This window comes from Branchiostoma belcheri, unplaced genomic scaffold (assembly GCF_001625305.1).
Source record: "Branchiostoma belcheri isolate BF01 breed outbred unplaced genomic scaffold, Haploidv18h27 scaffold8, whole genome shotgun sequence".
In the NCBI taxonomy this organism is placed as follows: Eukaryota; Metazoa; Chordata; class Leptocardii; order Amphioxiformes; family Branchiostomatidae; genus Branchiostoma; species Branchiostoma belcheri.
The window spans coordinates 2,240,760-2,264,571 of NW_017804464.1; the positions used below are offsets into that span (position 1 = coordinate 2,240,760).

General features: G+C 42.0%; 3 protein-coding genes across 3 annotated transcripts; 2 read left to right on the forward strand and 1 right to left on the reverse strand.

Moving 5' to 3' along the window:
- Positions 1 to 25: 25 nt before the first annotated feature.
- Positions 26 to 1,523, forward strand: LOC109486033 (Sjoegren syndrome/scleroderma autoantigen 1-like). The gene is made up of 4 exons (XM_019789726.1): positions 26 to 32; positions 666 to 817; positions 929 to 1,013; positions 1,513 to 1,523. The coding sequence occupies exons 1-4, from the start codon at positions 26 to 28 to the stop codon at positions 1,521 to 1,523; spliced, it is 255 nt and encodes an 84-aa protein (XP_019645285.1).
- A 3,644-nt stretch (positions 1,524 to 5,167) lies between these two features.
- LOC109486357 (tax1-binding protein 3-like) lies at positions 5,168 to 9,339 on the reverse strand. The gene is made up of 4 exons (XM_019790186.1): positions 9,257 to 9,339; positions 7,152 to 7,265; positions 5,743 to 5,820; positions 5,168 to 5,557 (listed from the first exon to the last, which is right to left on the reverse strand). Exons 1-4 carry the CDS (start codon positions 9,290 to 9,292, stop codon positions 5,423 to 5,425), a joined length of 363 nt encoding a protein of 120 aa, XP_019645745.1. The 5' UTR covers positions 9,293 to 9,339; the 3' UTR covers positions 5,168 to 5,422.
- Positions 9,340 to 12,735: 3,396 nt separating this feature from the next.
- Positions 12,736 to 23,396, forward strand: LOC109486364 (NADPH oxidase 5-like). Its single transcript, XM_019790194.1, has 18 exons — positions 12,736 to 12,948; positions 13,573 to 13,841; positions 14,171 to 14,268; positions 14,435 to 14,549; positions 14,782 to 14,873; positions 15,363 to 15,480; positions 16,088 to 16,238; positions 16,741 to 16,945; positions 17,410 to 17,615; positions 17,985 to 18,173; positions 18,658 to 18,830; positions 19,213 to 19,404; positions 19,894 to 20,026; positions 20,303 to 20,802; positions 21,204 to 21,413; positions 21,897 to 22,021; positions 22,391 to 22,535; positions 22,925 to 23,396. Exons 2-18 carry the CDS (start codon positions 13,587 to 13,589, stop codon positions 23,057 to 23,059), a joined length of 3,042 nt encoding a protein of 1,013 aa, XP_019645753.1. The 5' UTR covers positions 12,736 to 12,948; positions 13,573 to 13,586; the 3' UTR covers positions 23,060 to 23,396.
- Positions 23,397 to 23,812: the final 416 nt, after the last annotated feature.

Genomic DNA, 23,812 nt, shown 5'->3' on the forward strand with positions numbered 1-23,812 from the left:
CATTGCATTAATCTTGCTGAGGCTAATGCAATGTAAGCCGGAATCAAGAGTCGCCGCGGCTACTCCATGCTAAGACCCAGGCCGGCCTTTGCCTATGTGCCCGTGTAGTACTGTATGGTTGTTCCATGTTTTTCTTTCGTTTTGGACTTACATAATGTACTAAATGCACTTCAGACAGGAAATATAGCACTGCTAGGTTTTTACCACTTTTACTTATTCTAAAGCTAGCTACAGGCATAACTGTGTTACACATAGTGTTAGTGTTCAACTTCCTGTAACTGTTATGCGTTGAACTTCATTATAGATATGATAGAATTGCTAATTTGTTAGCAGCTGTTGGGGGAGGCTAAAACCGCCATGTTTTCCTATCTGCCCTTTCCTGTGTGAAACCATCTCCTCCCACCATCTGCTTGGAGATTACATACATGCCATGACCTATATTTGTTGTGACATTTTTGGCCATTGGTTGTAAACAGATTGAGAAAGCAGGCATGGACCTGTGATTTGGTCAGGCACACTGGGTCACCCTGAAATATTCTTCACAGTAAGTGTGTTGGGTTCTTGAATGTGTAGGAGTTTGACAGCTGAAGTTTCCACATACATACGTAGCACTAAAATAGTCACTTCTTACATATTAATATGTTTTATATGTTTTGCACTGTCAGACCCAGATGATTATGATTGGCAGCCGCCATCCGAGGCTGACCTGAAGGTGATTGAGGCACGTCGGGAGCGGAATGACCAGATCAGCAAGCGGATGGGAGACTACCTACTGAAGGGGTGGAAGATGCTGGGTACTAACTGTGAGGAGTGTGGGGTGAGGGGGCAAAAATTTACCTTGATCCTCTGTCACAGTCACAGGTTTAAATGTAACGTTACCTAATTCATCTGTATATATATGTACTTACCATATTTGTTCCCTGTACAGTGTATTCTGCTGAGGGACAAGCAGGGAGCTGACTACTGTGTGGCCTGTAATGAACTTGAATCTGATCATGACAAGGATAATCCAGGTGAGGATGGCATGGTTCTATGTGTACATCTACGTGTATTCTCTAATATATATGGTTGAGTGTCATCTTTAAGGTTTAAATGATAGCCAACGTATATAGTGTTATACAGTACATGTACTTAGATTCCTTGTGACTGGTGATTAGGCCACACCAATTTATTTTCTTGGTTAACGGATTTTTGTAGAAAAAAAATGGAGCGGGCGGGCGAAAAAAAAAAATAAAAATAAAAATTTGATACTACCTGCCATACATGATGTAGTGTGAAATCCAGACTGCTTATTAAGTTACGAAAATACTGGGAAAGAAACAAAAGACAAGAGAGGATGTACCGTATTGTGTTTTATTTGCTATCCACACCATTTGGGTTAATTGATAATCTTTTTCGTACACGAGCAAAATGCAGAAAACAAGTTTTAGCATGTTACTTCCAAGTTCCACCATCATCATATGTACCCTGATATGTACTCTAAAACATGACACGAATGTTAACTCTCACAAGCAATTTCATAGTCACAACAACTTTAAAGGGGACAAAATTTATTCAATTATACATGTACTGTACCTAGATTCTGCTTTGATCCGAAGTTCCAGCTTTCTCAAACAATTTAAGTCCGCCATGAGGCTCCCGCCAGAACAAAACAAATGACTGAGCCAACATGGTTCCAGAACATCGCATCTGATTGGTCAGAAAGTAAAACAATCCACGATTGGCTACTTTACGTCATGTGACTATGTGTGCAGGAGCGCCTCTAGCGACATTGGTATCAACTGCAGCAATTTCATTGGGGTCTCCCTGTTCAGTGTATTACCGGCCTGTGGGGTCTAAACTATGACGTTTTTTATTTTTATTTTCATTCGGCAAAAAAAGCAAGCGGCGAATCCGTTAACCAAGGAAATAAATTGGTGTGGCCTGAGGCAGTCTTGTTAGCCTGTAATGCTGACTTTATGCAAACTATAGTCTCTTAATTTCAAGGGGACAATTCCTAGCCTGGGTGCCATCCTCTGTAGTTACTGCCAGCTCCCTAGTTGCCAGTGACATTAGGGTTGTAATAAAATATAACTATGGAGGCTGGCACCCAGGCTAGACAATCCCAATTTTGGGTTACAGTAACTGTTCTTTAATGAATTCATAAGATTGATGTTGTAGGGCACTTGTTGGGAGTTCTGTTTTGGGCTGGATTGTAGAGAATATGAACATATTGTATATATTGTATTTCTGTAAAAGAAGAATATATAGTTTGTCACAAAAAAAATGTCACCTTCATTAATTCATGACTGGTGTAAATTTGGTCTTTATGCAATGCTATATTGCTTCTTCTAATATAAATTTTATTTGAAACTATGGTTATGGGAACCTTATCATTTAAGCTGTATGTAGTTTCTTTTCATAGACAAGTATCAGGTGGTTGCACCCAGTGGTTTAACCTGAATCCTTTTGAAAAAGATAGTTTTTCACACTTTTCCTGTAAATAAAGTTGCTGCTAAACCTACACTCGAGTCTCAGTCCTTTATCCCGCTTTCTTTGACACTAAAGAGGGCCTCACTATTCTTACAGTAGGGAAAGCTGGTCGTGAAAAATCAGGCCTGGAAAAAATGTGTTTCCAGTTTCAGTCCTGAAAAAAACTAGGGTCACTATTTAGGGATTTGTTTTTCTTTTTAGATTTAAGCTGAACTGATCCGACACCAATTTTATGGACTTGCCAGTTAAAAAAAGGGTAGCGTTGACAGGAAATTGAAACCACACAAATGTCAACAATGAAAACAAGTGCTGGAAACTTTATCAAGAATGAAATGGAAAACAGGTTTTTAAACTGCGCATACCAACATGTTAAAAAATCTTACATTTTCAACCTCACTTGGCAACTTTATTTCACTTGTCCGTTTCTAGTCAGACATTCTAAATTGGCAACTGCCACATTACCAAATTGGTAAGACAGCACTGTCTAAGTCACTTGTCTTGGTACTAGTATGTAGTTCTTAGGGGATAACAAAAAGATTGGTCGCACAGTGCCTTGTGCTCTGCTCAGTGATCTACATGTACATGTACTTCAAACCGATCATTAATCAAGTACCATCTTTGTTGTTGAACTTGTAACAATAGGTTGATATAAAAAAAATTTACCTTGAAAATGTTCTGGTCATTTCTGTGAGATAATTGCACAGATATGTTGAAAAGTGGGAGCAAATGACAATTTTTTTTCAATTTTTGGTGCAAAAATGTTACATGATTTCTCTCACATATTCTTTCCCCTACTAAACCAGGAAAAAGTTCAACTTGGTAAAATCACATGATTGTCACTTCAGGCTCTCTTTATACATAAACATAGTCTAATACCACATAAAAATTACACAACATGTTGAAATGGCACTGTATTCATCCACTTACTAGTACATATATCCAATAATTATTAATACAACATCACTACAATCATCAGTGGCAAAAATGCCTCCAGGATTCTGCAAATGGTTGTTACACTGGAGCAGAAAAAAAGTTGTGGATGATGAATATTGATTTTTCACTCAAATGGACCTGGCCTCAATAGAATCAAGACACATGTATTTCATTTTGTAATACAGTTTCTAAACAACCACACTGGTCGTGACAATTTTCTGAAACTCGACTCTTTTAATGACGTTAATGCATGTCTTTACATGCACATCTTGATGCATTGGTAAATAAAGTTATTGTTAAACAATTTCTGATGCTATTTTGAGCTCAAAGGTTTTGCAAATGGGGGTACTAGTGTTATCAGAAGAAATTTTGCTATTACTCCATAAAATCAGCTCATGTTCGTAATACAAATTTTCTTTTCAGTCTTGAAGTGTACATGTAAGCTATATATGGCACTAGTGTGTCTTCATATAGTTGTAGTATACTGCTGCTTCACTTCTGTATTGTCAGAAGGCAATTGTTTCAAATACATGTAGACAGTGGACAACTTAGCAAAATGATATGGCACTAAACTGACAGCCAGATATTGTATTGGACTATGCATGTAAGCTATCTGTGTGCCACATCTGTAAATATTTAAAGGAAAAGACAAACATAAAGATGTCATATGCAGACTTCTGTTGATAGTTGTAATTGTGTGCTATTCAATTTGCAAATATTGAAAGTTTCCTTTACGTCTTCTTTCTTAAGGATAGCCATTTTTGATAAGCCTTTTTATTTTCAATTTACGCTTTTCTTTTTTAAAAAAATCACCAAAAAAACATAAGAAAAAGCACTACTTATGAGTGTCTTTTTTGTAACATCATGAATTAGAAATATTCAACAATGGAATGTTCCTCGCTTGTATACATGTACATGTAAGGGAACAGTTGTCTATTTGGATGGTCAAATGTAGGTATCATTCAAGTTATCTGTACTTTTATTTGTACTATCTGTATTATTTCAATTCCTCTACATGAGAGAAAATAAACATTAGAAAGTTTGAGTAGAATTCTAGTTCATACAACAGACTGTTGTCAAATGGGAAAATATAGGAATTGAAATTTTGTCAGAATGTCTTTGGAATGCGTCTTTGGTAGCACAGTCGCTCTTGATGTTACTTACTATGAGTATGATTCTATGAAATAGTAATAATAACAGTTAGTACATACATATACAACAAAGCAGCATACTTATCAATAACTGCAGCAAATACTAGGTAAAACAATGGCACCATAATGACTCTATATTGACATGACGTACAAAACAATGTCATAGTGGACTCTAACATCATAGAAAAATTCAATCAAGACCTAAAACAATCCAGCAAAGAACTTTCTTTGATTCTACTACAAACCTAGAAGTCCTCTTTTCAATGTGATCACATACGACCTTTCCATAATTGTCTACCCTGTTTCTTTATCATAATTTATATCAGCAACAATTTATACAGAATTAGAGTCCACTAGGAAAGTACAGGAAGAAACACATTTTGGGATCAAAGACAGTTTCATTTTCAAGCAAACATATACATTAAATGGTGCAGAAGGCAACACCACTGCTATAAGAGTGGCTAGTTGTAGCAGATGTTTTTTCCTACATACACATAACAGTTAAAACAGTCATATAGCTCTCTATAGCACGTCGGCAGAACGTACTGCACCTGCACAAAATCTGTAAATTGCGCATAACACTTCGGCAGAATGTCTCATATAAGGTTATATTCGCGCATATAAGGTTAGCATCCCGTCTGTAGTTTCCAAATGTTGTGTCGGAAAAGATATCCTCTGCAACAGGCAAAATTCTGATGCAACTGTGACCAAAAATCTGACGAAAACTGCAAAAAGTCAGGGTTTTGCGCAGGCGTAGTACATTCTGCCAACTCGCTGCTCTCTATCTTTCTTCTTGTAAGGCATAGCTGGTCTACAATGAACAGCCACAAAAAGACAACTACGGAATCACACAATCACTCGGCACGTTACATGGCAGGGTTCCCTCTAGTTCGCAGGATGTCTGGTCTGAAGATTTTCAGCCGTATGACCTGTTCTTTCTTCTTGGTCAGGTATTTGATGGCGTCCTTGTGTGTGGCCATTGTCAGGTCGTAGCCATTAGCCTGCAACAGAGAAGAGCGACAACAAACATTAGTAACTTCAAAGTATTATCCTAAAGCATCCTGACATTACTGTTACATGGACCAAATGCGAGGCAAACAGTCTAGCCACTCTACCCATCGCACTAGTGATAATAAGTCTAGCAAAATATCAATAGAATTTATTATACTATAGATAATCTTCATACCTGTAATATTTTGTCCCCCGGATTCAGCCCTGCTCTTGCTGCTGGTCCATCGGGCATAACATTGGTCACAAATATGCCCTGTGGTAAGTACAAAATATGAGACTCAAACACTGGATTTGATGACATTCAATGTACATATACATCTGGACAGTGGAACATTGAACAAAATTAGTGTTGTTTTTTGCCATCTAAATGTTCCTGTATACTAGTATTAGGACAGTGCAAATGCAACATGTGTATTAGTAAAAGACAGTGCAACACTGAGAATGAAATGAGTGCTGTTTTTGTTATGAATAATACAAGCTGATAAGAACAGGTCATTTGAGTTAACGTTGTCTGTCATCTTTTTTTGGTGAGAGCTACTATGTGCAACATAAAATTGCTATCAACTTAAAAAGGAGACGTGTTTCCCAGTAAGAAAAGGGGGGGAAATGTTCAAGCTACCATAGCAGTAGCCACCATATCTAGGGCAAAAGTACAGTACATGGGAAACGGCAAACACTTGCTGGAATGTGTGTAATGTAAAACATGAATGCCAGATTCTTGCTCTGCCCTGAAGCACCTCTAGTAAATAAACGTACTTCCTGTACCTGTAACTTTGTAAGGAAGGTATGTCAAGTGACACAGCTCTTCAATATGCAAATGATGTAGACTTACTCATGATCATGCGCAGTATGGAAAATATATTCCTGAATGTAGTGGCAGTGGTTTAGTGATATTACAGCTGAATAACCTGTTCAAAGCAAGATGCTTATATATCATATTATAACAATTTGAGATTTACAGGATTAGAATTAATTGTAAATCTTGAAATATTCGGGGTGGCTTCATTTTTACCGTTTTTACAATTAGCCTGGGTACCATCCTACTTGTATGCCGGGGCTCCCACACTCGCTTCCCTAAGAAGTAGTAGGGAAGCGAGTGTGGGAGCCCCGGCATACAAGTAGGATGGTACCCAGGCTATTTTACAATGACCTCTCTGCCACAAATTGAGGACATTGATTTTTTAAAGAAAAGTAGGTAAAAATCATGGTGAAATCAGCTTATTTGAGTTAGGTTTTCAAACAACTGGGTCATCAAAGATCCATGTAGTGCCCACACTGTCATGTCGTAGGTTATTGGGACAGTCTATTATAATATGGGTGGGATTATATCGATGATATTGAATGTCGCAATCTGTGTCTCGGTCTTGTCTTGGCACCATGCTTTTTTGTAAGAAGACCACTTGTTTAAGAATGGCACTTTTCCTCTGTCCTGAACTTGGGACTGAGGAAAAGCAAGGATGTCATCAAGTTTGACTGTACCTGAACTGAGCATGTGGGCTCCCACGAAAACCAGTCTTAAGACTGATGGGACTACCTACCTGTTCCCAAGATAAATAAATGAAAAAAAAAGCCCGGTTTACCCACCGTGTCATCAGGTGCCCATGGATTTCTGCTGGCATCCTGGTCGATCCCTCCCCCTATGCTGAACCCCAGACCAGCTGAGCCGCCAACTGGCTCCTTCACTATCTCTATCAGCAACTGTAGGGGAAAAACATCAGTCAAATATCAGCCAACACTCTGAATTGTTATACTAACGTTACATATAATATAATATTACAACATGTACAATATAGCCGGAAGGTGCCCATTTCATATTGGTTATGATGCCAAAACCTTATTAATTGGTGGTGTTTAAATCCCATAAACACTGCAACTGCAAGTGGAACAAGCATTCTGTTTGAATGACTGCTGGTGACTCCACAAATGGAACACCCAAGTGACTCCCCCCAATCCAACTGTTAAAATGGAACAGTCCACCAATCAATATACCTGAGTCGGACTTCAGAAGGACTGCCAGCTGATCTCACTTCCCCTTTCAACTTTTCCAATACGTAACAGCAGAAAATCCTGTTGTTTCAGACCAATGTCCTACATAGCAGTTGACAGGAAAATCCTGACATGTACAATTCCAAGGAACTTACTTCCTATAATCAGTGTCCTAAACAATTGGTCACAGCACTGCACAAAATAACTACATCGGTATTAGGTTTCAGTCTATTTGCTTACATACAGACTTCTGTCAGGAAGTGTCCTTGTAAGAGGAATTTCAGGTAAAGGAAATTCCAATGCCGTCATACCATGGCAATTCTCAAACAACTGTTACTAAACTGTGTAGTATCCTTCATACTAGCTTACAGTGTAATATAGATCTATCCTTTCTTTTCTAACTCCATTCCTTGTATTTAAATCTCTGTTGAATATAGCATGGTTCTACAAAGTGTGGGTCATGTTTTTACATTCAACTGAAACTACTTGTGTTCAAAACATAACATGTACAATAGAAGAAGGTAACTATTTCGGTAGCAGCTGTTTTGCTTTTTGTGTCAACTTCTTACAGTGACCATCTGGAGAGTTGGACACTGAGAGGACGGAAATCTGCAAACTGTGTTCCAAACCACAGTGACATTTCCTTAAAGACTTAAATGAAAGCAGTGGTACTGAGGCTAGATTAGGAGACCGTAATTTAAGTCAGCATGCTCAAGGCAAAGGTTTGGTCCTGTTCTGTACATTAAGGTTTCTCCCCCTTAAACATGCCAGCAACTTCAAAGGAAAGATCTGTAAAACATATGGCTTTAGAACTTTGATTCCATTTCCTGTCTGAAAACTGTGCAATGTTAACTGCTTTCACATCTTACAGTATTGGCCATTTTAGACCTATAATTAGCTGGGCAAAGGTAGTAATAGAAGTACATTCTGTATTCAATTGGCTTCAAACATAAACCAGCAATTTACACCAAGGGTCCATAACCAGTGATGGGTGGAAATATTGTCCAGTGAAGACTTACTATTTAGACATTACCTTGTAATATAAATACTGTTCATACATGACAGTTCAAGACAATGATTTTCAAACCAAATTGCTTCTAAACACTAAAGACTGTCCTATATCTATGTTGACGATCAGCTGCATAATAAAGAAAGCACATAATTGACATTTGGGTTTGGTTAGGCTCTGATGGGGTCAGGCACATAATTTTTCTAGCCTTTTCCTGAAGGTACGGCTGCGTTGGAAATGATACTCTCAAGTCACTGGTCTTAAACTATCCTTAAGGTTGTTCACCTTAGTCCTAACCCTGGACTTGACACCAAGGCCGCGGGGTCAACACAGAGAGGGGTGGGGCACCAGAACTGTCAAAAGGCTCCGAGCCTATCGCTCGGCTTTTCTGTGCTCCCTTCCCCTTCGATCGTCAAAGCTAACAATTTCTAATACTGTATAATAAGTAGTGTCTATGTACGGTAAGGGTTGGGTCTAGGAAAACGGAAACACCCTAGACAGACGGACAGACGAACTGCACACAAAAAAACGGACCAGGCCGGAGAGATCTAAAAGGATATCTGTGTCGCTTCAGACGGCATCCCGCCCGAGCTAACAAACGCTCGCTATGCGCGACTGAAAGTTCAAGACGTCAGATTTCGAGACATGAACGTCTTGAAGACATACACCCCTCCTAATAAGAGCGACAACTTACGCAAGGAATGCCACCGATCGGAGACCCAGCCGCCATGATGTTCTGATCACCACTGGAGTAACGCTGTTTCTTACCCAGCACCCCCCGCGGTGAGGCTCTGAAAAGGGTTCTACCGGCATCTTGGAGAGAAAAAAAATCACCAGTTGTTTTTGGCAGATACATTTTATCTACAGAAAGATAGTTGAAAGTCATGGTTAATAATGTTATACGTGCTCTCGAAGCACATGTTGACGAATAAAAACAAATGCAATACACACATAACGTTTTCATATAACCCATACCACACCCTTTTAGGGTCTTCCTACCAGCCCCTTATACGATAACATCATGAGAACTTTATTGCACGACAAACATAGAACAATACAACCAATTGCAACAACTATTGAATATGGCACAAAAAGGGCATAGAATAAAATCATTGTTATGAAATTTGAATACTAGAAGTTGATCATTATTGGCTGCAGACCAGAATTCTGGCGGCACACAATGTTTTAAGATCCTTAATTTGCATTCTTATGTTTACCTTCGCAGTAGGAAAATATATTGTTTTTGCTCAGTTTCTCCCTCTTCTTCTCCAAACAAGACCAGGTCAATGACCTGGACCAGACATCTGTCACCATGGTAATTGGTGTTGTCACAGGCACCCCGTGGTGTTGGATTACATTATGTAGCAGGACAGAGTTAGGGGGAATAGTCACCATAAATATGAATGTGTTTGAGTAAGAATAAACAGAGCATTTCGTTTAATTTTTTCCTCCCGGCTTGGAATTGTGACCCCAGCAGAAGGAAGGCTACTCAGGAACGTCCCCTTCTCTACTTGCTTAGACCGTTCACTGACATTGATCCTGTCATGACCCCTACGCTTTGGATAAGGTGGATTCAAATTAATTAAGTTAAGCGTGCTCTAGTTTGCTTTCCTCAAACACGCGTACCTCCACACGAGCCTTCCAGGCACTGACAAAATGGACAATCGCACTGTAGTAACCTATTCATACACATGATTTGCTGAGTGCTGGAGGTCTGGACCTGTCAGTTCAAAGAAGCACGTTAATCCCTCAGAGAGACCATCCCTTTATCATCTTTGTTAGTCTTTAAATACCACCTGACATCTGGTAACGACGCTTATCATTCTTCATGAAATGCCCCCAGCCTTCGGGCCATCTTCACCTGACTGAGGCTGTAGCACTATCCAGTCAGAGACGGGCACACAGGACCAGAAAAGTGCGGGGAATACTTCAACATAGACAAGAGCGGAGGTAAGTTTTTGTCTTGTTGATTTTGAGCGTCCCATGATAATTTAGATGCACCACTAAGAAACATGTACGCGAAAGCAGTAGATCGAGACTGACAGTATCATGCGGTGCCTAGATAATTGTAGTGCGAACGGCAGCCGCACAAGTAACAAAATTTTACATACAGACAACTTAGAATTGAAGTCTCAACTCTTAATTTTCAGTTCATGATTTTAAGCATGTACTTGTATGTTTCAACATACAAATACATGTATTTGTAGATGATGTAGATGCATCTGTATTGGCAGTAAGTTGTACATGATTTGTGTGCTAATTTGTAATGTATGTAACGTTATCTGTTTCATGTATTTGTGTACGTTTATTGTCAACGAGTCCTGAAAGATTAGCCCCAAAAATGGGAGTAAAATGGTATCTCAGTAAGGTCAAACTAGCCTCTACCTATATGTTCGGAAATAAACATTCCTACAATTGAAAATGAAACATTGATTTTTTTTCTAAGAATTCGGCTTGTCTTAAAAAAAGGGACGTCGTGCAATTTTGTGAAGATACAGACGACATTAATCATAAGATAGAAGGACGCGGTGTCACAAATAGCACACTTGCACACCCGGCTAGTGAAGGGCAGTTCCACAATTCGACTTCAATTAATGACATAAATCATCCGCTACACCCACCCAGGAATATCATCCATATCATCCCTTTGAAACTGAAAAATCTGTCGATTTTGTAGGAAGAATATGTGAATTGCCTTACGCGCTATCCCAATCAATCATCGGATAATTTTAGGGCGGCAAAACCGGATTTTCAAAGTTAATTTTTTTGGTCATTCTTTTTATGTAGTAAGTTGGTCAATCCTACCTAATAGCAAACCTTGACGGAAAACGGTTGTTTGTTTCATATCGTAACCTGTTTCTAGATGCAATGTATTTGTGGTGGCACCCAAAAAATAAAGAAAACGCCTCACGTAGCTTGTTTTGGTGCTATGTCAAACTCGTCAAGTATGAAATGATGACGAAAATTGCTAAGAAATGGCAGTACTAGTAAATTTCCATATCAGACATATTTCCTCGTCCGGAATACTTTTTGTTTGTTTGTCGCCCCTGAAATTGCATATGATGTCTTTAACAAAGTGGTGCCCGTTTTGTACAAGATACAAACGCTATTAATCATAAGATAGAAGGGCACGGAAAGCACAAAGTAAAGGAAAGTTTAATATACCCTTCTCCCTTTGACTTCAATGCTATCCACATCCGCTACACTCAGGTATATCATTCCTTTGTTTGCACAAAATCAAACAGCCAGAGAGGACCCCATCCAATCACTTACTACATATGATAGAATACTTTCAGATATGCTGCGGAAAGCAACCTTCTCTCGGCGGCTATGTAGGATGGCCGGCTATATTAAAATAACGCGTTAAAAACTCTTCCCCACCGCCGCGGGGCCTGCACAGGAGGCTAAATTCTGGCACGTGTACAACCAGAATTACACATGTGATCTTTATGTGAATCTGACTGAGAAAATGTAAAAAGATATGCCTATAGATAAAAAAAATGATCCACGCATGTAGTTTCTTGTATACGTATTTTTTGTTTAGCTATACCATCAAATTCACATTAAGATCGCATATTCATAGGTACAGTCGTGTATGTAATATGTTTGAACACGTTCTTGTTTAATACACATCTAACTACGTCACACACGCGTCACACACACGGATTCATAGGGATTCGAAAAAAAAACGTCCTGGCTGGTCTTGTCATTAATATCGCAGATTACTTCTCTTTTCTTCTCTTTTCTTCTCTTTTCTTCTCTTCTCTTCTCTTCTCTTCTCTCTCTCTTCTCTTCTCTTCTCTTCTCTTGGCTTTTCAACACAAAAAATAGTCTGTCTGGGGGAAACGAGTGCTTTACATGTACATAATGCATTTGTATAACCAAGGTGCTTGATATACCTAATAGCCTCGTTAATAGAACGATGCAAAATAAACAACACCTCGTTGTGTGATCATCACCTCCAAAACCACCCACATACAAGTGTGTATTTCAGCTTGTATATTACCATCTATTGCCGCGGATGAGAACACGCTAGATAAAACATGGTAGAAATTAATCCCCCTGAAAGTGGCTACTTGTTGTTTTTGCACGATCACCAAGTTACGTGTGTTTTGTTAACTACATACACAAGAGGGGGTTCTTCGATAATTATGCCCATAGGATTACGTCAGTTACATGTATGATGATTCCTTCAGGCAATACAAAACATCTGTCAGCACCGTGGTAGTTTCTCAGACATGGACTGATCGCCGTCGTCTTTTTACGTCAGACAGTGTCCACTAGGAGTCCCGCAACAGAGAAGGTGGTAAGGTAACAGAAGAAATCTTGATCCCGGAGCTTTCCAGGCCTATCCTGACTTGAGATCCTGTCGCTTCAGTAACAGAGGTAAGCCAACGTCGATGAAGATTAGACATTGAGATACACAAGACAAAGCAACTGGATAGATTTTGAAAACTGTCAGACCATTTAGGCAGTATCCCGGAACTGACATTAGCATGAACTTGTCTTAGCTTGTCACCAGCTTACTTTTTGTTTCCGATGGACTGTCTAAAATTCACTGTCTTGATTTTTCTAACTTTTATTTCCTTTGGGACTTCAAAAAAATTGTCTTCATTTATTTGCATATCAATCAATAGTTTGTGCGTATATACCTACATTTCTCCTCTCGTCTCTCAGTCACTGACGAAAGCTAGTGGATACTGGCTGAAACGTCTGACCGTTTCCAAAATCATATCCAGTTGCTTGAGTAACCATTTCCTTGCGAGGTAAGCCAACGAATTCATTCAAGTTCCCATACTGTATTCTCCGAATTCTCCGGAAAACTGTTGCTTGTTTTGTATCGTAGCCTAAGTTTTAGCTATTTACGGGTGGTACCCCAGAAAATAAAGAGATAAAAATATAAAATAAATTTCTCTTAGACTGCCTTCGCTTTGTAAAGAAAAAATCCATTGTCTAATGCATTTACATTTTCTAAATTTCATATGAATGTTTCATATTAATTTGTTCTAGAGAGTGTGAGTTGAATGGGGTCCTCCTTCAGCCGGAAGTGGTTTGGACTCGCCCATCTGGGCAGGTCGGGGGTGGACGATGACTTCCAGTCTAGTGACGTCATGACGAGTTGTCGCGTCATCACGGTGGCCCCCCGGGACGACCCCTCCCCCCAGGAGGGCCGGGAAACCCCGGGGGAGCTGGCCTGGTTCAGCACCCACCTCACGCCGCTGGCACGGGGCGGCATGGTCACCCTCAGGACTTTCCGAAAATTCGCCAAAGACACGGAGGTAAGAAAGAAAGGAAGGATGGCCGACAATAAAGGGTTTATTCAAAATAAAGTACTGTACGTTTTAATACATAAATACTACGTCTTAACACTGCTGTTAGTGTTCTGTCCCCTGCATAATGGTACGGTCCAAAAAGTGGTCGGTCATTCTAATAACGGACCACTTTTGAGGTTACGGCCTGATAACCGATGGAAAACGGAGCCTTCTGATTGGTCAACGTCTCCTGGCTATATGATAATATATATTGATCTGCATACTTTCATAACATAAAACACAATTGTGTGTGTTTTTGCAGTTGTCAACAATGTTGGTATTCATTTTTTTCACAGCAGACATTTGCTGCTAAGTGGTTTAGTCTCCTGGACAAAGAGGATTCAGGGAAGCTCAGTATCCAGGTGGTCATCGGAGGTTTGAGCAGACTAGCCAGGTAATCTTCCAAGTATAGGGCATTCAAACGCACGAACACGCATACATACAAAGAAGTACTTCTTAGCTATGGTCACTTTTGTCTACTTTTGATCGCTTTTGATACTTAAACCCGGATAGCGGCTATACACGAATAAACGAAGTATGGTTGTTTCCTCTCCTCCCAGTCACGAGCGGCGGCTGAGGCTCCTGAAGTGGCTGGAAGACCGACTGGCTGACTTCTGCACGGAGAACATCCTCATCACGCCGGACAGGCTCAGGAGGTTCTTCTTAACGAAGGGGGTTAGTGTGCGATGTGTACTGATTGATGGCAATACTTTATGAGCTCGTGCATGCGATTGTGTGTGTGTGTGTGTGTGTGTGTGTGTGTGTGTGTGTGTGTGTGTGTGTGTGTGTGTGTGTGTGTGTGTGTGTGTGTGTGTGTGTGTGTGTGTGTGTGTGTGTGTGTGTGAATATTTGTCCAACATTACATCTAAGTAACGCTGCCTCATCCTAATGTCTGTTTCCCCCGTAGACTGTGGAGAAGTTGTTCGGGCTGGCGGATGTTGACGGCGACGGGCGGATCCCCCTTCAGGAGTTACTGGGCCGACTTTGTCTGCTATCCAAGTAAGGCAACGGAACATACACGCTACTAGAAAGGGTCCCAGTCCTTAGGACCGTGGTCCACTGTTCATTGTGCTTGTCGAAAAGAGCTAGGGGAATTTCCCCCCGTACAAAAATTAACCTGTGAATACTGTACATAGCGTCTGTCTTCTCTGTCACGACCAGTGAAAGATTAGCTCTTCAGTGAGCTACAACTGGTTCGAGATCACTTTTTTCTTTCTGTAGTGTAGTTACAATATCACGACTGGCGTATTTCGTTGGGCAGAAATTAACTGCCTTGTCCGAATAGAGTCTAAACGTGCTATATATACGCTATACTTGGGTGCGTATTTTGACACAGAGAGCAAGAAAGCTCATGCCATTCGTTTACCGAATGCAAGAAATGCTTTGTCATTTTCATTCATAACTTAACGGAGGTATTACAAAGCCTGTTATGCCGTATATCATGTCCTTCCCATATCAAGTATGCTGTTGTGTATGTCTGTGCTTCAGTATTGACAACACTACCAAGTACCAAGCGTGGCTGGAGTACCGGTTCGGCCTGATCGTAGGACCGGGATCAACCATCAGCCTGGCGAGTTTCAAGGCGGAGTTAAAGTCACAGCAACATGTTGGGGTAAGTCATGGCTGAAAGAAATAACCTTAGATCCTCACGATATCTATGTACTTAGAACAAACAGTTTTCGTTAACTATAGAAGTATCGTTTGAAAAAAGAACGTAGGAGTTAATGTCCCGGCCCCATTCTTGCCAACTCTGCCTCCCTGCATTTACGCCTTGGGGAGCCCCCATTTCAGCACCAAGGACATCGCGGGGGGAGGGGGAGACAGGCAGGCAGGCTTAGAGGCAGCCGCTCGCTCCGATGTTCCAAAACGGAAAGATAGGGGGCGACACGTTGTATTTGGTTTTGTCTGCTGTCACTTAACTCCGTATTTATAAACGATCAACGCGTAAATAAAGCTTCCTTTTAGTAAAATCATTAGTATTAGAAAACTAGAAATTTACGTACATGGAGGCCGGCTCACACCGGCCATTTACGGTATAAAAGCAAATCTACACATTATGATAATGAGGGTTATTCTTATGTTGCAATTGTGTGATAACCTTGTGTCCCGTGTCCACAGTCGTTCATATACGGTGTAAAACACGTACATATACTCACTATACATTGTGTCTTAATCGTGTTTTGTGTGGAAAACCTTTCGTCCTGTGTCCACAGTCGTTCCTGGCCGAGCAGCTGTTCCACGTGTTAAACAAGGACGGCGGTTCTGAGCTCAGACTCAGCGACTTGATGGCCGGACTCTCCTGCCTACTGAAAGGATCAGAAGAAGAGAAGGCCAAGTTACTGTTCCAGGTCTATGACGTGAACGGTGAGTACATGGCTCTTCCAAAGGTTTATGTTGTTTCATCGTCTGGAATACTCAGGTATTGAATGACCGGCCGTGAAAGACTTGTTGGAAGCCTTTCATTTCGCCAATGTAGTTATGCTTTGCTGGCATTATACTGCCATTTCTTAGCACATTATTGCCATCATTTTACACTTGAAGCGTTATGTGAGACGTATTTTTGATACCACCCTTGAATAGCTAGAACCAGCCTACGATACAAAACAAGCAACCGTTTTCCAGAGCTCGCATTTTTGCCTCAAATACATCAGTATGTTATGGTTGATTCAACTTGCTGTATTAAAAGAATGACTAGACAATTGGCTTTGAAAATCCATTTTTGCCCCCATGAAATTTCATTGGATGCCTTAAACGGACGTCCGTTGTATGCCCTTTCAACATTTATATTCCTCTGTGGCCACGCTGTGCCGAGGTTTCTACGTCTTCCATTTATGACACATGTATAACCCTGTCCGTATGTCCTCAGGTAACGGGTCCATAGACCGTGGTGAGTTGAAGCTGGTGCTCAGCTCCTGTATGGAGGAGGGCGCCTTCAGTGATGACCAGATCTCCGACCTGACAGAGGCGCTGTTCGAAGACGCCGACTCGGACTGCTCCGGGGCCATCACGTACATCGAGTTTCTTGAAGAAATGTCGCGGCAGCTGGAACTGCTAGACTGTCTGGCTCTGAGGTTCGTGTGATTATGCTAACGTTACCTGTCTGTTGTGTACAATACTCGCAAACGATTACACACCCCTTCTATTCAAAACAACGGATTTTTTGCGGCCAGTCCCAAAAGCCTTTTAAATGTAGGGTGCTTCTGAAATATTACGTTGACCACAAAAACAGCTACGCCTACGGTAAAAATACGGGCATCATCACGGGCATGCCTGCAGACGACGTATAGAATTACATGCCGATTAAACAAAGGAAACCGTGAGTTTTACCTGCGAACGCAAAAACCAACTGACCACAATACTCCTGCAGGAGGGATAACTCCTTCACGGGGTAACAACAGCTAACGTTATCAATAAAAGATTAAAGACGTGAATCACGTACAGGTTTAGCTTTATGCTTTTCCGGAATACTGACCCATTGCCCGTTTTCGTCTCTCTCTCATCTGACTTTTCCTGTTGTGTATTCCCGACCCTACAGTGTTGTTTATTGCGCGGAGCCGGTACTGGATGTGAAGGCCAGGTCTCCCCCCGTCCTGGGCGGCATGTTGTCTGTGCAGGCGGTGAGGAACCACCTGCGGACGGTGGTGGCCGTGGCGCTGTACGTCGTGCTGAACGTGGCCCTGCTCTGTGACGCCGCCGTCCGGTATAACAACAACGTCGCCATGGCCGTGGCTAAAGGCTGTGGTGCGTACTCTACTACATTCTGCTGATCAAATTAATGGGCCTTTTTTTTAAAAACATACCTTTCTTTGTACACTTTTGCAGTTATTTTACTAACGCTCAAAGCCATGTGGCAAGAGTCAGTCAGTCAGCCACTCACTCACTCACTCACTCACTCACCTCTTCACTCACTCACTCTCTCTCACTCACTCACTCACTCACTCACTCACTCACTCACTCACTCACTCACTCACTCATTCATCCTCGCATGACTTAAAACAAAAATATGGCATATTATGCTACAGTTATGTATAGGCTCTTGCAACCCCCAGTACACATGCTGTGTTAGTATCTATGTATAAACTATGTGCTGTTCGTGCTTTCCCTCTCCAGGACAATGTCTGAACCTGAACAGCATGTTCGCCCTGCTGCTCATGCTGAGGAAGATGCTGTCCTACGTGCGGTCCACGACCCTCGGCCGGTACCTGCCGCTGGACCAGAACATCGCCTTCCACAAGGTCATCGGGGTCATGATCCTGATCTTCAGCGTGGTCCACACCGTAGCGCATGTTTACAACTTTGGTAAGTGTTACAAAACACGTCGTTAGAACGTGCTGCGACTCAGTGAATCCTGAAACCAGAACTGAGATGTTGAAAAAAATGCTTGTTTCCACCAACTAGGGTCATTCTCGAGTTAAGTGTAATTTGCTTATTTTTTTACGGCTCTCGGTGGCAAATGTACTGATCTTGGCACATTGGCACACCAAATCCGTCGTGTGTTTTTGGCACAGATTAGCATAAGAGGCTCGGTGGGCGTCACTCCACCGTACAGGGAGGGAAGTCGAGTAAAGTGCCTTTCCTTATGGCACCACGTCGGGGCATTGGTCCCGAGTCCAACGCCCTAACCGTTGCGCCGCCGACGCCACACGTAAATGCTTATGAAGCTCTGCATCTGTAATAATTATGAATGAAAAAATGAACTTGTACATCCAGATGATACCATGGCTTTGTTGGTATCACCAATGCTACCTTGTTTCTCAATGTTCTCCCATTCCCTAACCTCCAGTGAAGTTGACAGAGGTGACTTCACATACGTTGCTGGAGTATCTGGTGGGAACACATCTCGGGATCGGCTGGATGGCCGGCAGTGCTAGCGTGACCGGCTGGGTCTTACTGGCCCTCCTGTTGGTCATCACGCTGTCCAGTACCAGCTATGTCCGCAACAGTGGTCACTTTCAGGTCAGTGTCATACTCATGACAGATCTATGTATCTATGTATCTATGATACATCAATGAAGGTTAGACATTCAGGTAATCAGGTGCACAAGAAAGTGTTACTCAAGCAACTGGAGGTTTGAAAACTGTCACAAACTGTCGTTTCAAGTAGCATTTAAGTTATACTGTCAACACTGGCCATCATACGCGAGAAATTGTGCCTCAAGTTTGCTGGATGCCGTATAGTCTCTGAACCGATAGACGTTTATGACACATTTGCCCATTTTCGGCATTTTGACCACCGTCAGAGGGCAACACGAGTTCTAACGTAGTGATTTGGTCCATGTAAGGCGTGAATATGCCCGCCATCAAGTTCATTGTCATTGCCATTATATCTCCAACCCAGGCCTTCTACTGGATCCACCAGCTGACCCTGCCGTGGTTCCTGCTGCTGGTGATCCACGCCAGGTTTTTCGGCCTGTGGCTGCTGCTGCCGGGACTGTTCTACGTCATCGAGAGAGTTCTACGCACCAAGATGGCGCGGGTGACGCGATACGGACACATGTCCATCCAGCAGGGGATTGTCCTACCATCTAAGGTAGTGTGCTCTCGAAGATAGTGCTAGCTTGGGTTGTGGAATGGAAAAGGAAAAACAAGTTATGACAACAAACTACATGTGCATTCAGAACAACATGTAACATGTTCCCCATTGCTGATACAGTCAAACATGTGATCACCTCTAAATAATGTCCACCTGGCCAATGTGACTACTTTTTGGTCGTCCCTGACATACTTTTCCCATTGACACAATCATCAAGGATTCTGTCTATAGCGTCCACATAGGCTAGGTTTCATGAGTGGCAGGTTTGATTGTACACAAACAACATGTAACGTCAATAACACACACCTCAGAGACAGGCAGTCTAGAAGCTATGACTGGTACTGAAAGTGTCACATATACGTGAGGACACTTCCACCCCAAACAAAAACGACGTCTTTTAGGCAGTCCTTAGATTTTACCAATACAATAGATCAGTACTCGATGGCTTGGATACTGTGTCACGTATGGTATGCTTACTTCCTTCAGGTGGTCCACGTGGTTGTGTCCCGGCCCGTGAACTTCAGGTTCCAGCCGGGTGATTACGTGTACCTGTGCGTGCCCGCCATAGCCACACATGAGTGGCACCCCTTCACCATCAGCAGCGCTCCGGAGCAGGAAGGTAAAGTACACTGTATCCTCATTTTACCATTCCAAGCACGGGAAGACTATGATGAGTCGTTCTATCTAAAAACACCCAAGAGGTTTAGTGTAAAGAGGAAAAGGGATAGAATCATCTCGATTTTTTACCCTTAGGGTTTTTTCTACTAGTAACCAAATGTAAGGATACGTACGGCTATTATTTGATATATATCTGGATGCGGTTCTTACACCTGTTATCATTGAAGCTGATTCACTCATTAATATTAACTTATCACATATTGTTATCGTTGTGCAGGGACGCTATGGTTCCACATACGGGCAGTCGGAACATGGACCAACCGGCTGTACCGCCTGTTCGAACACCACACGGAGAGACTGCGCTCTAACACGCCTCAACAGCGCATCGACTCCGTGGAGTCTATCATGAACTCCGTATCCACGGGAGGAAGCACTGTCCTCCCGGAGATCCAGCGGAGCTCCTCTACTCACTTAACTACGTCCAGCAGTAGCACGGCTCCGAGTAGCGAGGTAGAGTCGTCACACGAGTACAAGAACATCTCCACCCTGGCTCCGACAAAGCCGCGCCAAAACAAAGTGTCCAGAGACAGCGGGGTGTACCTCTGTGAGATCGATGGGTCCAGGAAAGGGTCGGAGACGAACGGAGTGGTGCCTCCGATGGAGAGAAACGACTCCCGCATGTCGTGTTCTTCGATAGGTCAGGACTTTTCTCACATGTTTAGACCTCCCACGGTGGTGAACTTGGCCGATGGGATGTGCCACGCCAGTGGGTTTGAGGTAAGCCAGCTGCCCGGAAGCAAATTTCTTCTCTTTTAGATTTCTCTTTCATCCTTCACACAGTGCCTTCACCATGCACACAGTGCCTTCTTAATAATGGCTTGAATTGAGTTCAAAGACTCACTCTGTCGTTTGCAGAAGTTAATCCGTTCTAACCGTTTGTCCTTGTGAAAGGCCTGGTGGACATCTGGCCTGGACAGATCTAGACTGGGCGCTCTGAAAGAGGAGGTCACAAAACATTTGCACTCTTGACTATTCTTTCCTCTTTCTTACACGAATATAAAAAGTAACTCTATAGCAACGAACAATGACGATTCTTAGGCAAGACATGTTTCTATAATGCCCAAGCATAGTTTGGGGTAGAAAATCGACACGTTTTCTAACCAATCTGTCACCTGCAGGTGTACATGGACGGTCCGTACGGCGCCCCGTCTACCCGTATCTTTGACTCGGAGCACGCCGTGCTGGTGGCCGCCGGGATAGGAGTCACTCCCTTCGCCTCCATCCTGCAGAGCATCGTCCAGCGGTTCCGCCGGGCGCGGCAGACATGTCCGCGGTGTAAACACGCCTGGACTGCCGAGACAACTAGGAACTTCCTCACCCTGAAGAAGGTAGATATAACGGGACGCCCATATGGCATTTAGCTATCACCTACTTGAACGCATATATCCGACAGTGGCGGAAAAAGAAATGCTTCTCTACATAGTCCTATTGAGGCAAAGCCCTCTTCACACAACACAAATTTTATGCCCTCAATCCATGGTTGAAATCCTTTTAAAGTCGTTGTTGTTATTTTCCTGTCTGTTGGATAACAAACAGAGGGCAAGTACAACATGTTTCCGTTGTACGTAGTTTTCAGCACCAAGGACAGATCCCCTTTATCTACGTGCCAGCCTCTGTTCCTTATTAACCCCCCTCTCTCTGCCTCCCCCCTCTCTGTGTGCCACATCATATGTGGCATTCGAGTTTTCCTTACACAAGAGTTAGAGTCAATTTGGGGCCTCCTAGGGACTTCACTTGTTTTTCTGTCATTCAATTTCCAGTCACAGTAGACCGGACTTGAAGTAATCTTCTGTCTCGGGTTCCCTCTACAGGTGGACTTCTTCTGGATCAACCGTGACCACAAGTCGTTCGAGTGGTTCATCAGCCTGCTGAGTCAGCTGGAGATAGAACAGTCCGAGATGGGCAACTTCGACAGGAACTTCCTGGAGATGCACATGTAACTTTTTTTTTGCTATTTACATAGTAGAATGGATTCATTCCTCAAACTACGTAACCGACATCTCTACGTAACCGACACGCAGTTGTCCCTCAGTAAGACATCTGGAGCCGCATAGTTCCCGTTTAGAACTTTTATTCAGCCTGTCACACAATGCGGCTCCAGAAGTCTTACCATGGGACGACTGCGTGTACGAGATGTCGGTTAGTTTTTGGCTACTTATCCCCATATTTTTCAGTACAAAAAATTTCAGCATCCTTCTTATTGTTAAAAAAAGTTTTTGTACTCATTCAGGACCTTATCATTGTCACATTGTGCTTCGTTTCCTTGTGAAAGATTCTGAAATGGTAATGATTATCTATTTTGTAGGTACATGACTTCTATGTACGGTCGGACCGACTCCAAGGCTATCCGGCTGAGGATGGCGATGTACCTGACACACAAGAAGGAGAAACGGGACCTCATCACCGGGCTGAAGACACGAACACAGGCCGGGAGGCCGGACTGGGACAAGGTATGCCACATGCAGATTAGGCCTAGGAAAAAATGTTGTGTTTCCTGTATCAGTCCTGAAAAAAATAGGGTCGGTAGGTAACGATAGGGATTATCTTTTTCTTCCTTTTTATTATATATATTGTATCAGACTCTGGCGATCCCTAGTGATTCAACTTATACAATACAGTTGAAGAAAGTAAAACTTGCACGAGGACACTTATAGTTGCAAATTGTCTGTGTTGGAAAATCGATTGTACAATGTTTCATCACTCAGGTGTCAGATCATGGAGCTAGAAATTTATGCACAGGTCATTATTGCATGACTACTCCAACGTATCGAAAAGTTCAAATACACCTGCAGGATTTTTTTCATAGTTTTCATCAAATGATCTTATTATAAATTACCAGGTTTTCCGACGACTGGACGCAGAGAAGTGTGGAAAAGTGACTGTGTTCTTCTGCGGGTCTGCCCAGCTGGGGAAAGTGCTCCAGAAAAAGTGCATGGAACACGGCTTCCAGTTCTGCCAGGAAAGTTTCTCCTGAACAAAGACGAAGATGAAGAAGGTCTGGTTCCACTCCTTGCGAAGCTGGCCGTTGTACACCACATGAGTTATTGAGAACATACAGTTCTCTGGTGACTTTCAAACGCCTGAAGATGCCCTTCCTTACGATCGTCAAAATAAACAAGAGATGAAGGAAGACCAGTATATACCATGTATACAATAGGCGGTTGGGAATGATTGAATATTTTTGTATGGATCAATACAGTAGTACAACTATGGTGGTATGGCCTCAGAGTGTAGTTTCTATGTACAATAGGAATTCGAAGATCTCATAACCCCATGAAATATTTAGCTTTTGTAAATGTTTGTAAATGCGTTGATTACTAGTATGTAAATGAGATCCTTATTTGCATAATTGGTATCTGTTAATGTTATACAGATTATATACGTTACATTATCAAACCCTATTGTGTATAGCAAAAATGCAATAGAATTACAGAATTTCCTCATTAATCATGCAAATTAAGTCCAAAAAAATCTAACTGTGTAGATATCTAAACTACCTACAAGCAAGAAAATTGTGTAAAAACACGTTGTTCCTTTCTGGACTTGAGCAGTTTGTGAAAAGTACTAAGTAATATTCTTAATCGAGGGTTTCAGTTTAGGTATAAAGTGTATAGTTTTAAATTGTCTATGGCAGAGACATTTCTGACCTTACTAAATTAATAAATAAATGGTTCTATGAGAATCCATGTAGTGCATAATTTTATTCTTCCCACGGCCAATCCATGCT

Bases quoted from the DNA above. Each gene is read 5' to 3' on its own strand.
- LOC109486357 (XM_019790186.1), bottom strand. From the start codon at position 9,292: ATGGCGGCTGGGTCTCCGATCGGTGGCATTCCTTGC. The intron at 7,266-9,256 runs GTAAGTTGTCGC...TTTCCCCTACAG, and splicing joins CGATCGGTGGCATTCCTTGC to TTGCTGATAGAGATAGTGAA. The intron at 5,558-5,742 runs GTATGAAGATTA...TCTCTGTTGCAG, and splicing joins CGGGGGACAAAATATTACAG to GCTAATGGCTACGACCTGAC.
- LOC109486364 (XM_019790194.1), top strand. From the start codon at position 13,587: ATGGGGTCCTCCTTCAGCCGGAAGTGGTTTGGACTCGCCCATCTGGGC. The intron at 14,550-14,781 runs GTTAGTGTGCGA...TTTCCCCCGTAG, and splicing joins GGTTCTTCTTAACGAAGGGG to ACTGTGGAGAAGTTGTTCGG. The intron at 20,027-20,302 runs GTAAAGTACACT...ATCGTTGTGCAG, and splicing joins CAGCGCTCCGGAGCAGGAAG to GGACGCTATGGTTCCACATA.
- LOC109486033 (XM_019789726.1), top strand. The intron at 818-928 runs GTGAGGGGGCAA...TTCCCTGTACAG, and splicing joins CTAACTGTGAGGAGTGTGGG to TGTATTCTGCTGAGGGACAA.